The 21,909-nt window shown below is 39.2% G+C and overlaps 1 protein-coding gene across 2 annotated transcripts in view; it reads right to left on the bottom strand.

The window, feature by feature from the left end:
- The window catches only part of CORIN (corin, serine peptidase), a 259,724-nt gene that overhangs the window by 8,257 nt on the left and 229,558 nt on the right, over window positions 1–21,909 (bottom strand). For both annotated transcript variants that reach the window (XM_033214755.1, XM_033214756.1), the window contains 3 exons: window positions 20,193–20,242; window positions 19,552–19,726; window positions 76–347 (listed from right to left, as the gene is read on the bottom strand). In XM_033214755.1, coding sequence (XP_033070646.1) covers window positions 76–347; window positions 19,552–19,726; window positions 20,193–20,242 — 497 coding nt within the window. The remainder of the gene's footprint in view (window positions 1–75; window positions 348–19,551; window positions 19,727–20,192; window positions 20,243–21,909) is intronic.

The following is a 21,909-nucleotide window of genomic DNA, read 5'->3' as shown; positions in this document are numbered from 1 at the left end:
TCTTTCTTTTATAAATTACCCAATCACAGGTATGTGCTTATAGCAACATGAGAATGGACTAATACACTGGCTTACTTTTATTGCCCATGTGGCCCCAGCCTGTGATATAGCAGTACGTGTCAGACTCTAGCCACTGCTCCGGGCTGGGCAAGCAGACAGGCCGGACGTAGCCAGTCTCACTGATGTCTTCATTTAGCTCAATGATGCTGATGTCATAGTCCACCACTGCTCGACTGTAGCGGGGATGCAGGATAATGGTCTTCACAAGGCGTGTCTGCATGAACACTGATGGATGGTCTAGATTGTTGATGCCAAGCACCACTTTCCAAACTGCAGCATTCTCTCTCCTAAAATTATAATTCAAGAGCTATTGGCATCTTAAACTCTAGTTTATCATGTGAAATTCACATGTAATTTTAAATTAAAATTAAAACATTTTATTTATGTAAATAATGGCCATTTTCATGCCCACTTCTCAATGTATTCATGTAAGTGGCATTTATATATTAGCCTGAGTGGTTCGTAAATAAGTATTATTGTTGCAGAAAGCTTAGCTCATGATTCCTGAATGGGGCTAGTCTTTAACATAAAACTTCTTCAGTTTTAAAGGTAAGCAGAGTTAGTTACTTGCTTCACAGAATGAGTAAGATAATGAAAAGCTATGTAGAAGAGAGAGGGGCAAGAGGAAAAGTGAAAAAGAAGAACAAGCCAAGATTAAGACATTCCTCCAAGAAAGAGCAAGTGACTTGAAGAAATGCCAGAGGAACCCCCTACAGATTTCCAGCTCAGAGCTTAAAAAGGTCACCCACAACCTCCAATGGTCATTCTCATACTCCACTGTTTTTGAATACTTCTCAACAATATTTTAGTCGATTCCCACCTTAAAATACCTTCTTCACTTGACTTTGAGGTCTTGCCATGCTCCAAAATTTCTTCCAATCTCATGGGCCTTCCCTCTCAGCCTTCTCCTCTGGGTTCTCCTCTTTGGCTCTCAGTCTCCACATGTTGAAATGCTCTGGAACTTCACTCTCAGCTTTATATTCTCACACCCTTGATTTCATCTAGTCCAGTGGTTTTAAATCCCACCATACCCTGGTGACTCCCAAATGTGTATCTCCAGCTCTATCCTTTCCCTGAGCTGCAGAGTTAATGGTCAATGGTCTATTTAACACTCTCAGTTGGATGTTTGATCATAGCCAACATTTACTGAGGGCTCACTATGTATCTCACAGTATTTAAGCCTTCAGGATTCAGTTTACAGTAACTTAATACTATAACCAGCCCAGGTGAATTTTCTCTTTTTCTTACACCCAACACTGAATGTATCAGCAAGTCTTCGCCACTCCTACTTTCAAATATATCCCACATCTTACTGTTTCTCCCTCCTCCATGGCTACAATCCTAATCTAAGCTACTCTCGACTATGTGGACCATGCAATGGCCTCCCAAATCATGGTCCTTCTTCTAATCTTAGTCCCTATAATCCATTTTCCTTACTATCAGGATATGTATTGACTATATCCCCTATATCAATCAGAGCAATATTTTTAAAATAAAATTAGATCAATCCATCTTCTGCTCACTATTCTCCAAAAGCTTTGTATCACACTTGAGACAAACCCTAGACTCCTATCCCTGGCTTCTGAGGCCCTACACCATATGGTCATTCTCACCCCAAGGACTTTGTTGCTAATTTTGAACATGCCAAGAGCATCCTCAACTCAGGAGCTATTTCCCTTGATGTTCCCCCAGCTCTCACATCGGTCTTACCTGTACTCCTTCTCTTCATCCAGGTCTCAACTCAGACATCATCTGCTCAGAGCTGTTTTCCCAACCAACCTGTCTCACCCTTACTCTGTCCCCTTCACTCTACTCGATACTGCTTTAATTTTCTTCTCATGCTATCCATTGATATCAATGACATTGATATAACCATTTGTCTATTCTATGTCTTGGCCCCTAGAATATAGTTATCTCTGTGAAGGCAGGGATTTGGCTGGTGTTTTTCACTAGTGTAGTCACAGGGCTTGGTACCTGGCCTATAGTAGGTCCTCAACAAGTACCTATTTAATGATGGCTCAATGAATGTTTTTGACTCTAACCACAAAGGCAGGGTCTGTTCTTCATTACTCCCTCCATCCCTTCCTTCACTCCCAGGCTCTCCTTCACCAGAATGGCCAGGATCAAAAATGTTGACATTTATTGGACCACAGTGTTGGGGCAAGGGTAGAGCTTTAATTGTGGGCACTCCTTTATACTCTGGTAATGTGAGTCAGCCACACCACCACTGTTCCTATTTGGGAGCTTGTGATCAAATCAACTAAAGTAGGTTGATTTGACTAGCTAGACCAATTGCTTTTCAACCCAGGCTGAACACTGAATCGTATGGGAGCCTTTAAAATAGTGATTCTCTGGACATCATTCAATATCAATTGAAACAGAAGCTCATGGGCTGGGTGGGGCCTGTGAGTCAGTATTTTTAAGAGCTCTCTAGGAAATATTAGGCAAAACCCCACCCACACCCCTTCTTTTCTTGGCATGCCTTTCTTTACCATCAGCATGGCAAAGATTCGAAAGGCTGAGATTTCAAGAGAGTTAGGAAGGAGGAGCCAAGGTAGGAACTCACTTGGTTTTTAGTATTGTTGGATACTTGGGCCAGACTCTACCAACAGACCCCCCTATATAGTCATGCATGTTATCCTTTTTCCATTAAAAAAAACAAAAAATCAATAATTTCAGGGATATCAGGGGAACAGACATCATTCAGTGAATAAAGAGCTAGAAATACATGGCAATTTCTCTGTGGCAAGCATGGTGTTAGGGATTACAAGAATAAGCAAGAAAAGCATGATCCCTGCCTATACAAACATTATAATTGAGTGAAGATAGACAATTAAATAAACAACTAGATTAAAATGCAGGTAGTACTATCACATGAGCATTACAAGATAATGTTACAGAATAATTTTTTCTTTTTTTTTTTTTTCTTTCCTTGAGACAGGGTCTCGCTCTGTCACCCAGGTTGGAGTGCAGTGGCATGATGACAGCTCACTGCAGCCTCAACCTCCCAGGCTCAAGAGATCCACTGGCCTCAGCGCCCCACCAAGTAGCTGAGACTACAGGCACACATCACCATATCTGGCTAAATTTTTTTGGAATTTTAGTAAAGATGAGGTTTTGCTATGTTGCCCAAGCTGGTTTTGAACTCCTGAGCTCAAGCAATCCTCCCTCCTTGGGCCTCCCAAAGTGCTAGGATTACAGGTGTAAGCCACCAAGTCCAGCCCAGAAGAATCATTTTTCATGACATAAAGCTGTCACTAAAAGAACACGCTTTTCTTTCTCTTTCTTTCCTTTCCTTTTCTTTTTCCTTTCCTTTCCCTTCCTTTTTCTCTTCTTTCTTTTACTTCTTTCTTTCTTTCCTTTTTCCTTCTTTTTTTTCCTTCTTTCTTCCTTCCCTTCCTCCCTTCTCTCATTCCTTCCTTTTTTACTCCACAGTAATGAGTGCATGACCATTTGAGAAGTTCAATATGTACTTGAGATTCTATTGTTTCAGACAGCTGAAATCAAGCAATAATTGACTTCAAATTTCTGTCTATTTAATAGCTTCTTGCCCTTGAATAGCGTTACTAAGTTTTGGCTGTGAAAAATATTCATCCACATGCTTAAATCATAAGCAGCATTTTGAGTAATCGAACATTCCAAATTATTTGTAACAAAATTGAATAACATCAAAATTCTGGACTTAATTTCCGTATTGAGATTAAAGTAATTCTAATTATAAAAAATTAGTGTCAATAAAACTGCTAAACATTAATTTGTATCCAGTAGTCTCTTGTTACACAAGCTACTGTCTTTATGGTATTAATATCCACCAAAAGAAAAAAAATGTCCATAGGAAATTCACATACTTTTTCATATTCAGTGATGACAGTGTTCTTTTCTTCTTTTTGTTATGAGTATATAGTGAAAAATAATGTCTTTTTTAATGTCTTCCCTCCTATCACGCCGGGTATGGCAGAAACCAAAAACAAAACAAGAAAAAAACCCAACCTATTGTTTGAAAGAGTTTCCCGGGTTGAAGCAGATGTACACACATGGTGATTGTTACATCAAGCAAATACTAAGAAGAAGGAGTCAGGAGTAATGGCAAAGATAGCCCTGTGTCTGGGTAGAAGCAAAAAGAAGGAGGATAATTTCAGCCTACATGAACAACACATGAGTTTAATATCAATTCTAAAGTACGAATTAGCTGGATGTGGTTGTGCGCATCTATAGTCCCAGCTACTCAGGAGGCTGAGGCAGGAAAATCACTTGAACCCTGGAGGTGGAGGTTGCAGTGAGCTGAGATCATGCCACTGCACTCCAGCCTGGGCGACAGGGCTAGACTTCATCTCAAAAAAAATAAAACAGAGAAAAAAAGAAAAAAGAAAGAAAGAAGTACCATTGGAGAAACACACGGAAACACACTCTGATCATAAGACTATTTTAGTAAAAAGAGTTAAATTACGGCCGGGTGCGGTGGTTCACACCTGTAATAACATTACTTTGGGAGGCTGAGGAGGGCGGCTCACCTGAGGTCAGGAGTTCAAGGCCAGCCTGGCCAACATGGCAAAACCCTGTCTCTACAAAAAATACAAAAATTAGCTAGGTGTGGTGACAGGCGCCAGTAATCCCAGCTACTCAGGAGGCTGAGGCATAAGAATCACTTGAACCTGGGAGATGGAGGTTGCAGTGAGCTGAGATCGGCCATTGCACTCCAGCCTGGGTGATAAGATCAAAACTCCATCTCCAAAAAAAAATTGGGGGGGGGGGAGGGTTAAATTAGGCTACCAAGAAAAAAAGCTAAGTATAGTGGCTGAAAATCTTCAGTTTAAAGGGAATTACTTGCCATTTGGCTGTCAAGCCTCAAAGCAGCAGCAAGGAGAGCTGGCACATCCTTAAAGAAGTTTGTGCAAATAACTTCAGACTGTGAGAGGAAGGAAGCAGGTCAAGGTGAAGCCAGGTGAGAATCCACCAATCCCAGGGAAAACAACTGAGGAAGATGTTAAAACACCTTGTTCTTTGTTCTCACTGTGGATAGTATTTTATTCCTTGAAATCACATTTAGTGTCTAATTTGCTTCATGTTTACAATATTGTTTTAATAATAAATGCACTTTATAGACAATATTGAGCTTGTATGATTTCAACTTTCAATTCTTCAATTATTAACTCTAGAGAGAGAAAAAAAACAAACTCAGCCACTTACATATGTCAGAGACACTATAGCATCCAGAGGAATTTATTCAGAATTGCAGACACAATGTCTCTGGAGGCAAAAATCAGTCCCTTTGGTTTGCAATTTGCCACACTCAGCTCTAGTTTAGACATGAAATTTTTCACTCAATTCAGCTAGTCAAATTTAAAGGTTTCTATCTTTATCTTTTCTTAGGAGTGAAAAATTTTCCTTCTCTCAGCCTCTCTGACTTTGCTTAGAATATCTTATATTTAATATTTTTCCTGTTTAATAAAGGTAATATTATAATTAACACCTACAATAGAAATTTCTCTATTTTACAAGACTTATTCCAGAAATAGCATAGCTAAGTGGTGATTTGGAGATCATCTGAAAGTTACCAAATCAACACTAAATAAAGAAATACCACATTATTGCATCATTGCTGTTCTACAAACTTTAGGAATCTCTTACTTTTAATATTGTGCTCTGCCCTTGGCATTTCATTTTTATTATTTTTTTATTTTTATTTTTAGAGATGGAGTTTCACTCTTGTCACACAGTGAAGTGCAATCACGCGATCTCAGCTCACTGCAACCTTTGCCTCAGGTGTTCAAGCGATTCTCCTGCCTCAGCCTCCTGAGTAGCTGGGATTACAGGCACCAGCCACCATGCCTGGCTAATTTTTGTATTTTTAGTAGAGACAGGGTTTCACCATGTTGGCCAATCTGGTCTTGAACTCCTGACCTTGGGTGATCCACCCACCTCAGCCTTCCAAAGTGCTGGGATTACAGGCGTAAGCCACCACACCCGGCTATCCTTGATATTTTTTAAAATTATCTGTAACAGGCAAGGTAAAAAGATTTTTTTTCTTCAACTTTTATTTTAAGTTCCGGGATACATGTGCAGCAAGTGCAGGTTTGTTACATAGGTAAACGTGTGTCATGGTGGTTTGCTGCACAGAACAACCCATCACCTACGTATTAAGCCCAGCATCCATTAGCTATTCTCCCTGATGCTCTTCCTCCCCCACCCCCACCCCAACAGGCCCCAGTGTGTGTTGTCTCCCCCCGTGTGTCCATGTGTTCTCATCATTCAGATCCCACTTATCAGTGAGAACATGCGGTGTTTGGTTTTCCGTTCCTGTGTTAGTTTGCTGAGGATAAGGCTTCCAGCTTCATTCGTGTCCCTGCAAAGGACATGATCTCATTCCATTTTACAGCTGCATAGTATTCCATGGTGTATATGTACCACATTTTCTTTATCCAGTCTATCATTGATGGGCATTTGGGTTGATTCTATGTCATTGTTATTGTTAATAGTGCTGCAATGAACATATGCATGCATGTGTCTTTATAATAGAGTGACTTATATTCCTTTGGGTATATACACAGTAATGGGATTGCTGGGTCAAATGGTATTTTTGCTTCTAGATCTTTGAGAAATTGCCACACTGTCTTCTACAATGGTTGAATTAACTTACACTCCCACCAATGGTGTAAAAGCATCCCTTTTCCTTCACAGTCTTGCCAGCGTCTATTGTTTCTTGGCTTTTTAAAAATTGCCATTCTGACTGTTGTGAAATGGTATCTCATTGTGGTTTTGATTTACATTTCTGTAATGATCAGTGATGTTGAGCTTTTTTTCATATGTTTGTTGGCCACATGAATGTCTTCTTTTGAGAAGTGTCTGTTCATGTCCTTTGCCCACTTTTTAATAGGGTTTTTTTTTCTTGTAAATTTGTTTAAGTTCCTCATAGACTCTAGATACTAAACCTTTGTCACATAAATAAATTGCATTTTTTTCCTCATTTTGTAGATGGTCTATTCAATCTGATGATACCTTCTTTTGCTGTGCAGAAACTGTTTAGTTTAATTAGATCTCATTTGTCAATGTTTCCTTTTGTTGCAATTGCTTTCGGTATTTTCGTCATGTAATCTTTGCCTGTGCCTATGTCCTGAATGGTATTCCCTAGGTTTTCTTCTAGGGTTTTTATAGTTTTGGGTTTTACATCTAAGTCTTTAATCCATCTTGAGTTAATTTTTGTATAAGGTATAAAGAAGGGGTTTAGCTTCAAATTTCTGCATAAGGCTAGCCAGTTCTCCCAGCACCATTTATTAAACAGGAAATATTTTCCCCATTGCTTGTTTTTGTCATGTTTGTTGAAGATCAGATGGTTGTAGGTGTGTGGCCTTATTTCTGGGTTCTCTATTCTGTTCCACTGGTCTACGTGACTATTCTTGTACAGTACCATGCTGTTTTGGTTACTGTAGAATTGTAGTATAGTTTGAATTTGGATAGGGTGATGCCTCTAGCTTTGTTCTTTTTGCTTAGGATTGCCCTGGCTATTTGGGCTCTTTTTTGGTTTCATATGAATTTTAAAATAGTTTTTTCTAATTCTGTGAAGAATGTCAATGGTAGTTTAATGGAAATAGCAATGAATCTGTAAATTACTTTGAGCAGTGTGACCATTTTCACAATATTTAATCTTCCCATTGATGAGCATGGAATTTTTTTCCATTTGTTTGTGTCCTCTCTGATTTCCTCAAACAGTGGTTTGTAGTTCTCTTTGAAGGGGTCTTCACTTCCCTTGTTAGCTGTATTCTTAGGTATTTTATTCTATTTGTAGCAATTGTGAATGCGAGTTCATTCATGGTTTGGCTCTGTGCTTGCCTGTTGTTGGTGTATAAAAATGCTAGCAATTTTTGCACACTGATTTTGTATCCTGAGACTTTGCTAAAGTTGCTTATCAGTTTAAGAAGCTTTTGGGTTGAGACAATGGGGTTTTCTAGATATAGGATAATGTCATCTGCAAACAAAGATAATTTGATTTCCTCTCTTCCCATCTGACTATCATTTCTTTTTTTCTCTTGGCTGATTGCCCTGGCCAAAACTTCCAATACTGTGTTGAATAGGAGTGGTAAGAGAGGGCATCCTTGTCTTGTGCTGGTTTCCAAGGGGAATGCTTCCAGTTTTTGCCGATTCAGCATGATATTGGCAGCAAGTCTGTCATAAGTGGCTCTTATTATTTGAGGGATGTTCCTTCAATACTTAGTTTATTGAGAGTTTTTAATATGAAGCGATGTTGAATTTTATTAAAGGCCTTTTGTGTGTCTATTGAGATAATCATGTGGCTTTTGCCTAGTTCTTTTTATATTGAACCAGCATTGCATCCCAGGGATAAAGCCTACTTGATGGTTGTAGAAAAGCTTTTTAATGTGCTGTTGGATTCGGTTTGCCAGTATTCTATTGAGGATTTATGCATCAATGTTTATCAGGGATATTGGCCTGAAGTTTTCTTCTTTAGTTGTATCTCTGCCAGGTTTTCATATCAAGATGATGCTGGCCTCATAAAATGAGTTAGGGAGGAGTACCACTTTTTTAATTTTTTGGAATAGTTTCAGCAGATATGGTACCAGCTCCTCTTTGTACCTTTGGTAGATTTCAACTATAAATCTGGTGAATAGACTTTAGAATAGAGACTTCAAAGTAAATGTATGAAGTGGCTGGGGGAAATTCAGTAAGTACAGACTGTCACATCACAAGCCCTACCCATCCCGAGGGCCATCCGCCTCTCAGCTCCAGAAAATTGTTGTCATGTTGGAATGCTCAGTGGAACCTGACCTTCCAATTGTCTAAGGAAAGCCAAAGTTCTGGATTTTATGCAAAGTATCTGTGGTTTTAAATGCTGCCTAAAAATTTAAAAATTGATACAACAAGCAAACTAGATTGGCAGCCTGGGTGTCTCAATAGGATACAATCTCAATAGTTTTCCAAGTGTTTCTACACACTTTATTCCAAATGATCCTCACACCAACTGTGAGATGTAAACAGGGATTCATTGTTCCATTTTAGAGAAGAAAAATCAATGACTCAGAGGAGATGAGCAACTCACATGAAGTCACAGAGACAGCAAGTGATGGTAATAGACTAAATTGCTGGTCCTTTGAACCTTATACACCACATCCTTACAACTAAACTTCTCTGAAACAAAGATAAGGGTCCACAGGCATCAAAAAGGATTAAGGTATTGGGCACAGGAGGGAAAGCGTATAGGATGGATGGAGACTCTTGTGAGTGATAAGGTGACAGATAGGAGGAAGATGTGTGCTCTTTCCTGAATGTATCCCTCAGATATGATAGAAAGCTAGCCATCAGTGATAAAATTACAGGAAATGAACAATTCTGTTATGCCAAGTTCCAAAAAATGCAAGAGAAGGGCCTAGTCACATACATATTCTAGACTTTCAAGAATCGGGTTTCAGAATGTTTTGGGGGGAAAAGCTATGATAATATGTCTAGAGATTCTTAAAGCAGTCATGGCTCAACAAAGTTGGAAGAGTTTAAGTGCCAAATTCTGATACTACCATCACAAATAATTGCAGTATGTAAGAAAATGAAGAATCAGCTGAACAGTAAATGTGACTACATAAAGATCTCAGAGCAGGCAAGAGCAGTGGCTTACACCTGTAATCCCAGCATTTTTGGGAGGCTAAGGTGGTCGGATCATGAGGTCAGGAGTTCAAGACTGGCTAACATAGTGAAACCCTGTCTCTACTAAAAATGCAAAAATTAGCCGGATGTGGTGGCACGTGCCTTTAGTCCCAACTACTTGGGAGGCTGAGGCAGGAGAATCACTTGAACCTGGGAGACGGAAGTTGCAGTGAGCCGAGACTGTACCATTGCACTCCAGCCTGGGCAGCAGAGCAAGACTCCATCTCAAAAAAAAAATCTCAGAGCTTTGAAGTCTACCATAAAAGAATGGCATGAAACCAAAGTAATTGTCCAAAAGTCTTACTTATTGAATGAGCAGGACTTTGTCTAAAAAGAAACAAAATGGAAAAAATAAAAATGGCTTCTTGTCAAAATGATGTGCAAAATAGAACAAGAAAAGAGGAAAATTGTTGTCTTTAACAGATAATTTAAATGTTTGTAGATAAGTAAGACAGAGCAGAACCATTTGAAGCTTACTTTACCTCCAATTTCTTTTTTTGTTGTTGTTTTGAGACAGAGTTTTGCTCTTGTTGCCCAGGCTGGAGTGCAATGGCATGATCTCGGCTCACTGCAACCACTTCCACCTCCTGGGTTCAAGTGATTCTTCTGCCTCAGCCTCCAGAGTAGCTGGGATTACAGGCGCCCACCACCACACCTGGCTAATTTTTTCTATTTTCAGTAGAGATGGGGTTTCACCACGTTGGCTAGGCTGGTCTCGAACTCCTGACTTCAGGTGATCCACTCGCCTCAGCCTCCCAAAGTGCTGGGATTACAGGCGTGAGCCACCACACTTGGCCCTTTACCTCCAATTTCTATATTCAAGGAGAATAATCTTCAGAAATACCCAGATGATTAACCTATGTGATGAAAACATACAGTTGCTTAATACATTGGAAATGGTGAATTGATGTGTGGTCTAAGGCATGGGAGGAGCTGGTGAGAGATCACTGACCCTCTGTAGATGAGTTAACATTTCTAGTTTCAGACAAATTACAACTCCACATACTGAAATGACTACAGATACAATTACTAAGCAACACCAAGAAGAGGCTGACTTGTCAACTAACAAATATTTGTTGAGTGGCTGCTGTATGCCATGCTGAAAGAAATAAAAATTCAAGAATGAGGAAGGCAGGTGGAGTTCATGTCTTCATAGAGTTTTCATTCCACTAAACTAGATAGTAAAAAAAAAAGGTACATAAACTAATAAGATTATCTAAGGCACTTAGAAGTAAAAACATATATGGTAATGTAACAGAAGATTTGACAGTGCAATTGCTTTGGCTAGGTTGGTTAGGGAAGGTCTTTGAGAAAGTGACACTCAAATTGAGACTTGAACAATGGAAAGAAAGTAGTTTTATGACTCTATGAAAGTATTCCAAACTGCAGAAACAGCAAGTACAAAGGTCCTGAAGCAGGAATGAGTTTAGAGGATTTCAGGAGCTGAATGAAAGCTAGAAAGGTTGGAGCCCAATGAGTGATAGGAGACTAAAAGAAGATGCAGTCAAAGTGGTGGGACTAGATCTTAATAGGCTCCAATGAGAAGATTTTATTCTTGTTATAAAGGGAAGCCAATGTAAGGTTTTAAGCAGGGGAGTGACATGGTGTGATTTACATTTTAGAAAGTTCACTATCTCACTGTGTGAATGATAAGTAATAAGGGAACAAGAGAGTAGTCAAAAAAAGCCAAACAGGAAACTGTTTCAGTAATCATTATGGACTGGTTGTATCCCTCTAAAATCTATATGTTGAAGTTGTAACTCCTAGTATATTATAATATAACTTTATTAGGAAATAGGGACTTTATGGAGGTCGCCTCATTAGGATGGGCTTGAATCCAATATGACTAATCCACATCCTATATAACACCGGCAGGCAAACAAGGAGAACACTATCTGAAGAGGAAGGCAGACAGTATGGTCCTGCTTCTACAGGCCAAGGAATACCAAACATTGCCAGGAAACCACCAGGATCTAGGCAACAGGCATTCTCTCTCACAGCACTCAGAAGGAAGAAACCCTGCCAGTACCTTGATCCTGAACTTCTAGCCTCCAGAACTGTATGGCTCAAATCACTCAGCTTATGATACTTTGTTTTGGCAGCCCTAGGAAATAAATAGTCCAGAAGTGAGATGATGGTGGCTTGGAGTAGGGTTATAGCGTTAAGATGGGAGAGGTGGTTGGCTTCCACTTTTTTGGAATAAGATTCTACAGAATTTACTGATAAAGTAAATGTGAGAAGAATTAAGAATGACTCCTAGGTTTGGCATATTAGCGAACTGATGGATGATGTCTTTTACTGAGATAGGGGAAGTTTGTGAAGCAACAATTATTTGTTCAGTGGGAGAAGTGAGAAATAAATAGATTTGTTTGGGTCATGTAAAGTAAGATGTTTATTACATGTTCAAATGAACTTCTTCACAGTTAAATGTATTCATGTGAAGTTGGTGGGTAGTGGTGATTGGGTGGAAATCTGGGCTGGGCTGGAGATATAAATTTAAAAGTTATGAACAAATATTTCATATATTTGATATTCAAGTATGATATTCATATTGCTATTCACATACTTTATATTCATATTTTTCAAATATGAACAAGTATTTGTTCAAATCAGAACTAGTATATAAACCACGTGATGAGATGAGTGACTCCAGACATACAAGAAAGCCAAGAATTTGGTACTAGGGAACTAAAGCATTCAGTAGCCTAAAAAAGGAGGAGCTGAATAAAGAGAAAAAGAGTGGTCACTGACATATGAAGAAAACAAGGAGATTTTTGTTATTTTAGAAGAAAAGTGAAAGTATTTCAAGAAGGATGTAGTGATAAAATACTGGAGAGAGTTCCAGTGGGTTGAAAACTGAAAATACATCATTGGATTTGGCAAGATGGAAGTTATTAGAGATTTTAACAAGTGTCACTTCTGTAATGATCTTGATAAGAACCCAACCAGAGTGGGTTGAAGAGAATGTGGGACATGGAGCCGTGTAGACAGTGACTGCAGGAAACTCTTTTAGGAATTTTTCTGTGAATAGTGGCTGGAATGGAGCAACAGATGAAGAGAGATATGAATTCAAAGGAATGGGGTTTGTTTTATTAAGGCATGGCATGGTTGCTGAAGGGAGTGATCCAGCAAAAAAAGATAAATTAATGATGCAAAATAGAAATGATGACTTTAAGAGTAAAGTCTTTGAAAAGATGAAAGGGGATATGCTTGTTTTAAAATAGGAGCAAAGATATGTCGTCCACCATACTCAAGGGAAAGCAGTGAATGTGGCCAAAGAGGCTGGTGATTTGTTGGAATTGGGGTTGAGACAAGGTGAAAGACGTGATGGCATCTATTTTATTCATGAAGTATAAGGTGAGATCAATAAAGGATGACAAAGATTTGGGGACAGAGAATAAGCTGTCAAATAGTTGTCTATTCACAATCAGAGTAGAAGAGTGACTTTACTGTGGAAGTATATTGAAAGTGTCTGATTGTGTTACATGCTCATTTGGGAATCATGATCACATATTTTATGTGACCTCAGTTAGCAGACAGGTGTATGATATTCTCCAACATGGGTCAGGTGTTCAGGTGCAGATGCAACATGCATGACTAAGGAGTGACAAGACCGAAAGACACAGGCAAGTAACTACAACAATTTGAAACAAGAGAGGTCCAAATTTCTGAAAGCCACCAAAACAATGGGAGTGCATGTTAGGCCAACTGTTAGCTATATCCTAGACCCAGACATTTTCCAGTGGAGAGGGGAGGGTGACAGAAAACATTTTCATAGAGGGCAGGGCAGTGGGGAGTATGAGGTAAGGTCAGAGTCACCTAGGGATTTTTAAGGTCACACTTGCTCACTGCCTAGTGATGCGAAGAAACAGCACCCCATGGGAGGTATAGATCTAAAATGGAAAATTTTTCTTGTAGTGGACATTACTACTGATGGGAATAGGCCAAATCCTTAGAGTAGATGGAATAGAAAAACAAATTGTGAATGACTGGCACAGTTCATACACTCCTAGAAGATAAAGAAGTAAGCAGAAGGACACAGCATGAGCTCAGTAATAAAAAGTCAGACCAAACTTCTCACTTCCTTTTCTCAGTGTATTAAAAGACTGCCAGATCAGGGCAGGCGGGCAAGTGAAAACAAGGATTTTGTTCTGTGGGGTATAGGAGAGGGAGCTGTTCAGAAATAGGTGGAAGATTATTGAGTAATATTAACGGTCCAACTGATGTTGAAAGTCAGGCATGGCAGGAATCTGCATTCTTCAGTAATACTCTCCCTCAGTTCTGAAGAGCATAGACATAGGATTAGAAAATGTGGACTGGGCGTGGTAGCTCACGCCTATAATCCCAGCACTTTGGGAGGCTGAGGTGGGTAGATCACTTGAGGTCAGGAGGTCGAGACCAGCCTGACCAACATGGTGAAATGCTGTCTCTACTAAAAATACAAAATTAGCTGAGCATGGTGGCAGGCGCCTGTAATCCCAGCTACTTGGGAGGCTGAGGCAGGAGAATGGCTTGAACCTGGGAGGCAGAGGTTTCAGGGAGCCGACATTGTGCCATTTCACCCCAACCTGGGCAGTAAGAGTGAAACTCCATCAAAAAAAAAAAAAAAAAAAAAAACAAGAGAGAAAGAAAAGAAAGAAAAGAAAAAGAAGGTCCTGGTGAAAAGACTGAAGTGATCAGCCCAGGGAACCAGGTAAGCTGAGGGAAAGAAAGGAGGCAAGGGCTGGGCACGGTGGCTCATGCCTGTAATCCCAGCACTTTGGGAGGCTGAGGCGGGTGGATCACAAGGTCAGGAGATCAAAACCATCCTGGCTAACACGGTGAAACCCCATCTCTACTAAAAATACAAAAAATTAGCTGGGCGTGGTGGCGGGCGCCTATAGTCCCACTTACTCAGGAGGCTGAGGCAGGAGAATGGCGTGAATCTGGGAGGCAGAGCTTGCAGAGAGCTAAGATCGTGCCCACTGCACTCCAGCCTGGGTGAGAGAGCAAGACTCCATCTCAAAAAAGAAAAAAATGAAAAGAAAAAGAAAAAGAAAAGAGGCTAGAAGGAGACTCTTTGGACTGAGACACCGGGGGACAAAGTGCAGCCACCAACCAAAAATCTTGTTGGATTGAAGAGCTCGTGCAGAGGGAATCAAGACATGCGTGATGTGGCAGGAGTATGGGTTGTGGTCATGTAGTGGGAGGACAGTTTATCACGTGGGTTTCCTGGAGAGGAATCAGATGTTTCTGACCATTACTAGCTGTGTGCCAGCCTGGGAAGTTCATTCTTAAGTCTAGGGCTAATATCCAGAATCTACAAAGAACTCAAACAAATATACAAGAAAAAAACAAACAACCCCATCAAAAAGTGGGGAAAGGATATGAACAGACATTTCTCAAAAGAAGACATCCATACAGCCAACAGACACATGAAAAAATGCTCATCATCACTCGCCATCAGAGAAATGCAAATCAAAACCACAATGAGATACCATCTCACACCATTTAGAATGGCAATCATTAAGAAGTCAGGAAACAACAGTGTTGGAGAGGATGTGAGAAATAGGAACACTTTTACACTGTTGGTGGGATTGTAAACTAGTTCAACCATTATGGAAAACAGTATGGCGATTCCTCAAGGATCTAGAACTAGATGTACCATATGACCCAGCCATCCCACTACTGGGTATATACCCAAAGGATTATAAATTACTCTACTACAAAGACATGCACACGTTTTATTGCGGCACTATTCACAATAGCAAAGACTTGGAATCAACCCAAATGTCCATCTGTGACAGACTGGATTAAAATTGTGGCACATATACACCATGGAATACTATGCAGCCATCAAAAGGATGCGTTTGCGTCCTTTGTAGGGACATGGATGCAGCTGGAAACCATCATTCTTAGCAAACTATCACAAGAAGAGAAAACCAAACACCGCATGTTCTCACTCATAGGTGGGAACTGAACAATGAGATCACTTGGACTCGGGAAGGGGAACATCACACACTGGGGCCTATCATGGGGAGGGGGGAGGGGGAGGGATTGCATTGGGAGTTATACATGATAAAACGTCATGCACATGTACCCTAGAACTTAAAGTATAATAAAAAATAAAGAAAGAAAGAAAGAAAGAAAGAAAGAAAGAAAGAAAGAAAGAAAGAAAGAAAGAAAGTGGAAGAAAACAGGAAAATGGCTTGCTAAATTACCCCGTGAAAGTCAAAGTCTTTCTTCCTTAGAACTTTTGAAAGCAAATTGTCACTAGGACATATGGGGCTTGATCTGGTCAACCATCTCATGGTTTTAAATTTTCATTTGGGATTTTTATCTACCTCTTCATAGCAGAGCAAAACAAACTTGTCTTTTTTTTCCCATAAATATAATTAAAAGAGACAGACTGAGGGAATTTATATATTCCCATAAATATAAATTAAAAGATACCAATGGGTCACTCTAGGCCTTGCCAAATTATGGGATCAGGATATTAAGTAAATCCCATTAATTGCTGTAACTGATGGCTCCAAAAGGGAGTATGGCATAAATTAGAAGTTCCCAAAAGTTTGCAGCTCCCCCTGGAGATGTTATAAAACAGAATCAGGGTTATTAGCACACATTCACAAAGGCTTGTTTGAAGTGGGGCATTTTCTAACTTCTTATGGATAGACTAGACCTCCCTTGACAGTTTTGTTAAATTTAATGTTCTGTGAAACTTCATTAAAGCCTTTAATATTATGTACATGCCCTTAATTATAAACACATATTTCTTCTCTATTGTAAGATTTCTCCTGAACTTTATAGATCTGCCAGTGAAAGAGGAACCTTGGATAACACATGTGGAAATAACAAAAGTGGGGTATGAACCTGGATTAACCAGCATAAAGAGCGCTGTTCCCTGAAAAAAAAACTGTTAGATTCATTTAGGTAATCATCTCATGATGAATGTACTCTTGCTAGTACAACCTTCTTCTTACCATGGAGTTACAAATTAGGTCTGGAAGAGACATCTGGAAACATCTGGCCCCTTCTAAAGCAATAACATTCCAGTGTGTTTTTTGACATACTAGGCAGACTCTTCCAATAATTCTGGATCTTACACATTAAAAGCTCTCAAGACAAGGTGCTAGTGTGATTTTTTTAATGTTTTATTTCCCCCAAAATAGCAATCAAATAACTGGATATACACATTTCCATTTTATAATCACTATCACACTGTATTCTAATTACTTGTTTAAATGACTGTCTCCTCACCAGATTAGCCCCTTAGAGAACAAAACATGTATCCATCTCTGTAACCTCCTTATGAAACTACAGGTGTGTGCTGGAACTGTATCCTCTAGAAACAAGAGTACCAATAGGTGAGTAGCTTTCCTTAAGAACATTTATTGCAGTATTGTTATAATGGCAGCAAACTGGAACTAAACCAAATGTTTACTTTGGGAATCAACTGGGGCATAATTTTAAAAGTTATAGTAAATCTATAGATAGAATATTATTTGACTTTTAAAAAAATGAGTTAGAGCTACATCAATTGACCTGGAGAGATGTCCATGATATATTGCTACATGAGAAAAGCAACTTATAAATGAAATTATAGGGTGTTCTTCCAAATTGCAAAAGTAAACAGTGACACCTTGTGAAAAATACATGTGTTTATGGTTGTGGGAGAATATTCATAATGCACTAACAGGGGCTACCTTAAGGATGATCAGGAATTAAGGTTAATGAGTGTGGGAGAATAGTGTTAGCAAAATGCAAAAATACTCATGCCATAATGCTAAGGGAAAATGCAGAATGCATGATTTTAGCAATAGTTTTTTTAAAAGAAAACTTTACCTTTTGGTGTATTACTGGTTGATGCCAGGTATAGTTCTTAAAGCTCTACACCGACTGTTTCACTTCCTGCCTGCACCAACTCTGTGAGGTAGGGATTATTATTTCCTTAATTTCACATAACAGAAAACTGTGGCCCAGAGAAGTTACTGAATTGTGTCAGTGGTTACACAATAATTGGCAAAGCTAAGACAAAATAATAACAAACAGGCAAACAATGAAATTGCATTTCTTTCCTAGAAACTAATCAGATCAAATGAAAAGTATCCATTTAATTAAGTAATAGATCTGTGGATTATTTTTTGTCTCAATTTTTTTTGCTATTATTTAATATTACTTCATTTAAGTAAAGTAAAATTATTAAAAATAAATTCAATAAAATGGCTGGTATGGTGGTTTTCAAAACCTATCCTCAAGTCTTTTGATGTGGGAGGTCTGTGTTTCTTCCCTTTGAATCAGGTAGAGCCTGCGACTAATGGCTCTGGGCAACCACATGGGAGAAGCAATATTTTGTGCCTTTGGATGCTGAGTCAGAAAAGGTAATACAGCTTCCTCCTGGCTTCCTTTTTGGGAAGCTTGATTTGGAGGATGCCAGCCACCATGAAGTGAGTCTCATACGGTGAGGAACTGAGGCCCCAGCCAACAGGCAGCATCTACTGTCAGACTTCAGATGGTGCCAGCCTCTTCCTAGCCTTGGAATCTTCCAGCTGAGGCCCCAGAAATCACAGAGCAGAGACAAATTATGCCAACTACACTTCGTCTGAATCTTCAGTGAGCACAATAAATGTCTGAGTTTTTGTTTGTTGTTACTGTTTTGTTTATGTTTGGTTTTGTTTGTTTGTTTTGTTTTGTTTTGCTACTAAACTACATAACAACAGATAGCTGGAAGAGATTCTGCAGTGATGCTCATCAGTTTAGGGTAGGTTTTCCCTTAGTTTTATTGTTTTGCTCGCTTTAGGCATATTGTGGTGGTTAATTTTATGTATTAATCTGGCTGGGCCACAGTGCCCAAATATTTAGCCAACTATTATTCTATATGTTTCTGTGAAGGTGTTTTTTTGTTTGTTTGTTTGGGTGAGATTAATATTTAAATCAGCGGACTTTGAGTAAAGCAGATGACACTCCATGATGTAGATGAATCTTACCCATTCAGATGAAAATCTTAATAGAACAAAGACTGACCTCTCCAGCAAGAAGGAATACTGCCAGCAGATTGAACTGCAACTCTTGCCTAATCTTCCTGCCTGCCACCTACCCCATCAGGTTTTGGACTCACCAAGCCTCCAGAATCACATGAGCCAATTATGTCAAAATAAACCTTTGTTTGTTGCCATTGCTTTGTTTCGTATTTTGGTTTGGTTTGGAACCATAAAATGATCAAACCAAAAAGTGATCACTCTTCCCCTGAGCCAATCCAGTTCAATTAAATTCATATCCCATTGCTACCCCTCTAATTGTCTCACCTCATTCAGCACACAGAAGAGAAATCTCACTTCTGCTATGACAAGGCTGCCTGGATTTGGAACCATAAAATGGCATAACATAAACTCTCTCTTTACATACACACAAAAACACACACACTCTCTGAATAGCACACATATTACACACATTATACCTTTAAGTCTGCTTCCCAAACCACTCAACAGTTTCACTGCATCCAAGCCTCATTGTAGTATCCAAATAAATCACTTCTGTTTAAGTTATAATATGTGTGATATATTTAAGAGGTCTAGAATAGAGACTAATAGTAGCATGGAGTCAATCTTCTAAACTTCTTTCTCTCCCTCCCTCCTTAGAACAAAAATCAGAAGCAATATGCAGCCATTTCCAACAAATGAGCAGCCAGTATATTAGATTGCAACACCAAGGATAGAAAACTTTAGGAAGATAAAGACCTGGAAAGTAGATTAGCTGTGGCTTTCGCCTCGATGTGGCTTCATGGAGTTACATACGCCACTGAGAATTCCTGAGTGACAAAGTGATCAAATCCAGGCAAAGGAAAAAAAGAAAGGTGCAGCTTACCCCTCGAAGCAGTGAGCAGCTGTCAGAACCCACTTCTTGGCAATGAGGACACAGCCACAGATATGTCCACTGGGTTCACTCTGCAGAGAACACTGCCATGGCCACCTTCCAGGGCGACTTGTCCGACCCCCAAGGATCCTTTTGTTCATTCGGGCAGCAGGGCGGCGCCCACAGTCTACCAAGGAGCAGAAGACACAGTTTGTGAGTTGATGCCGGCCGGACGCGGTGGCTCAAGCCTGTAATCCTAGCACTTTGGGAGGCCGAGACGGGCGGATCACGAGGTCAGGAGATCGAGACCATCCTGACTAACACGGTGAAACCCCGTCTCTACTAAAAACTACAAAAAACTAGCCGGGCGAGGTGGCGGCGCCTGTAGTCCCAGCTACTCGGGAGGCTGAGGCAGGAGAATGGCGTGAACCCGGGAGGCGGAGCTTGCAGTGAGCTGAGATCCGGCCACAGCACTCCAGCCTGGGTGACAGCGCGAGACTCCGTCTCAAAAAAAAAAAAAAAAAAAAAAAAGTGAGTTGATGCCAAACCTTGCTAAACGCTTAGCTCTTTGCTGTCACTTACAAGGGATCACTCTTCCCCTGAGCCAATCCAGTTAAGTTCATATCCCATTGCCACATCTCTAATTCTCTCACCTTGTTTAGTACACAGAAGAGAAATTTTACTTCTGCTCTGACAAGACTGCCTGGATTTGGAAACATAAAACGGTATAACATTAAGTTACATATTTACTGTTCAATTCAAACACTTTACCAGTGAAAAACAAGACAGCTCCAACTGTTACCATCGGAGATCACATTCTCTGAGCAACAATTCCTCTCAGTGCAGGAATTCTCAAGGCAGGAGTGTGGTCAGATATTAATCATGTTGTGGGCGGGAGTATATGGAATATATATACTTCATTTTTTTAGTTTATTTAATATCATAATGTAATTTCACATTTGTGGGAAAAGAAATTATTTTAACAAAATTTCCCACATCATTTTGGCTGGTGGTACCACCACAATGTTAATTCAAACTACAATTCTCAAGGAGAGATGGGGGTACTTTTTAGAATCAATGGTGAGAAGGCAGCATGTCAGCTTTTTATGCTTATACAAAGTGGCGTGTGCTCAAAACCAGTTGAGAAATAGTCCAAGATGAGTAAAATATGACTTCAGAAATTAAAGAACAGATAAAGGAATGGAATATTTAGACTGGAAAAGAGTCTTACAAAGATTCTCAAGGTTAAATTTCCCTTGTATGAGAAGTTGACAAGAAGAAAAGTAGCTTAAATTTATTTCATATAACTTTAGATGACATGATCAAAACTAGTAGGTGCAATTTACAAGAATTGTGGGTTCAGAAAAAGAATTTTCTAAAATCTAAGTTCAACTTTGAATGCAAGAACATGGTCTCTGTTAAAGGATCTTTCAATGTGATGGCACAAGATAATTCAGTTTGGGGTAGAAATTTTAATCACTAAGTTGTCTTCCAACCACGAAACATTTACATTACAACCTCAATGTAAATGAAAAAGGACAATAAAAACCCATATTGGGACTTTCAAAAATACTATGATGTACTTAGAATCCTAGATATCTCAGATTTAAAACAAAACCCAACCCTAAATATATAATTTCTACATTTCTTTCTGAAGATTTACTGTATTTTCATTTCTTGCTACATTTACACAGGGGTACGTGTAATTATTTGCATACAATATGTAATACAGGAAAAGCTCATTTGCTTTCTACCCTCCCACAGTCTAAAATCCTCTCTTCCTTACTCTCTATTGCATTATCCTAAATTTATTTGCAGCACTTACCAAAGTCCAAAATTATTTTTACCAATTTATAATCTTTGTCTTCACTCCATATAATGTACATTCCCTGAGATAAGCGCCTTTGTTTACCCTCATTCACTTCTACATCTGCTCAAAGCCTAATGCTGAATTTGGTATTAAAGAGATACTTAATAATTAGTTGTTATTTGTTAGATTGAAAACACATAGCTCTTAGGAATAGGAAAGTCATCAAAGACTATTCATCCAACTTCTTACTGGAAATTGCAGTTATATAAGATAACACTTCTAATTAGTAAACCAGGACTAGAACCAAGTTTACAAACTCCCAATCTAGAATGAGTTATTTATTTATTCATTTACCTGACCTGAAAGGTTTTTTCTGGAATTCCAAGTTTGGGGAAACAAATCACTTTGTTAAAAGGTTTAGGTCATTGTTTCAGAGGAAGTATTTCAGTTGACAAATATGCAGAAATCTGGCTGCCGTTTGATCTGTGAGGAAAATGTCAAGACATTTTAAGAGGAGATGGTCCATTTTTAGTTTTCCTCTTTAAAATTCTTAAGAGGTA

The sequence above is a fragment of the Trachypithecus francoisi genome, unplaced genomic scaffold (genome assembly GCF_009764315.1).
Source record: "Trachypithecus francoisi isolate TF-2019V2 unplaced genomic scaffold, Tfra_2.0 Lachesis_group1, whole genome shotgun sequence".
NCBI classification, from domain to species: Eukaryota; Metazoa; Chordata; class Mammalia; order Primates; family Cercopithecidae; genus Trachypithecus; species Trachypithecus francoisi.
The sequence above is the reverse complement of the archived record's forward strand: the minus strand, read 5'-3'. Positions and strand labels throughout refer to the sequence as shown.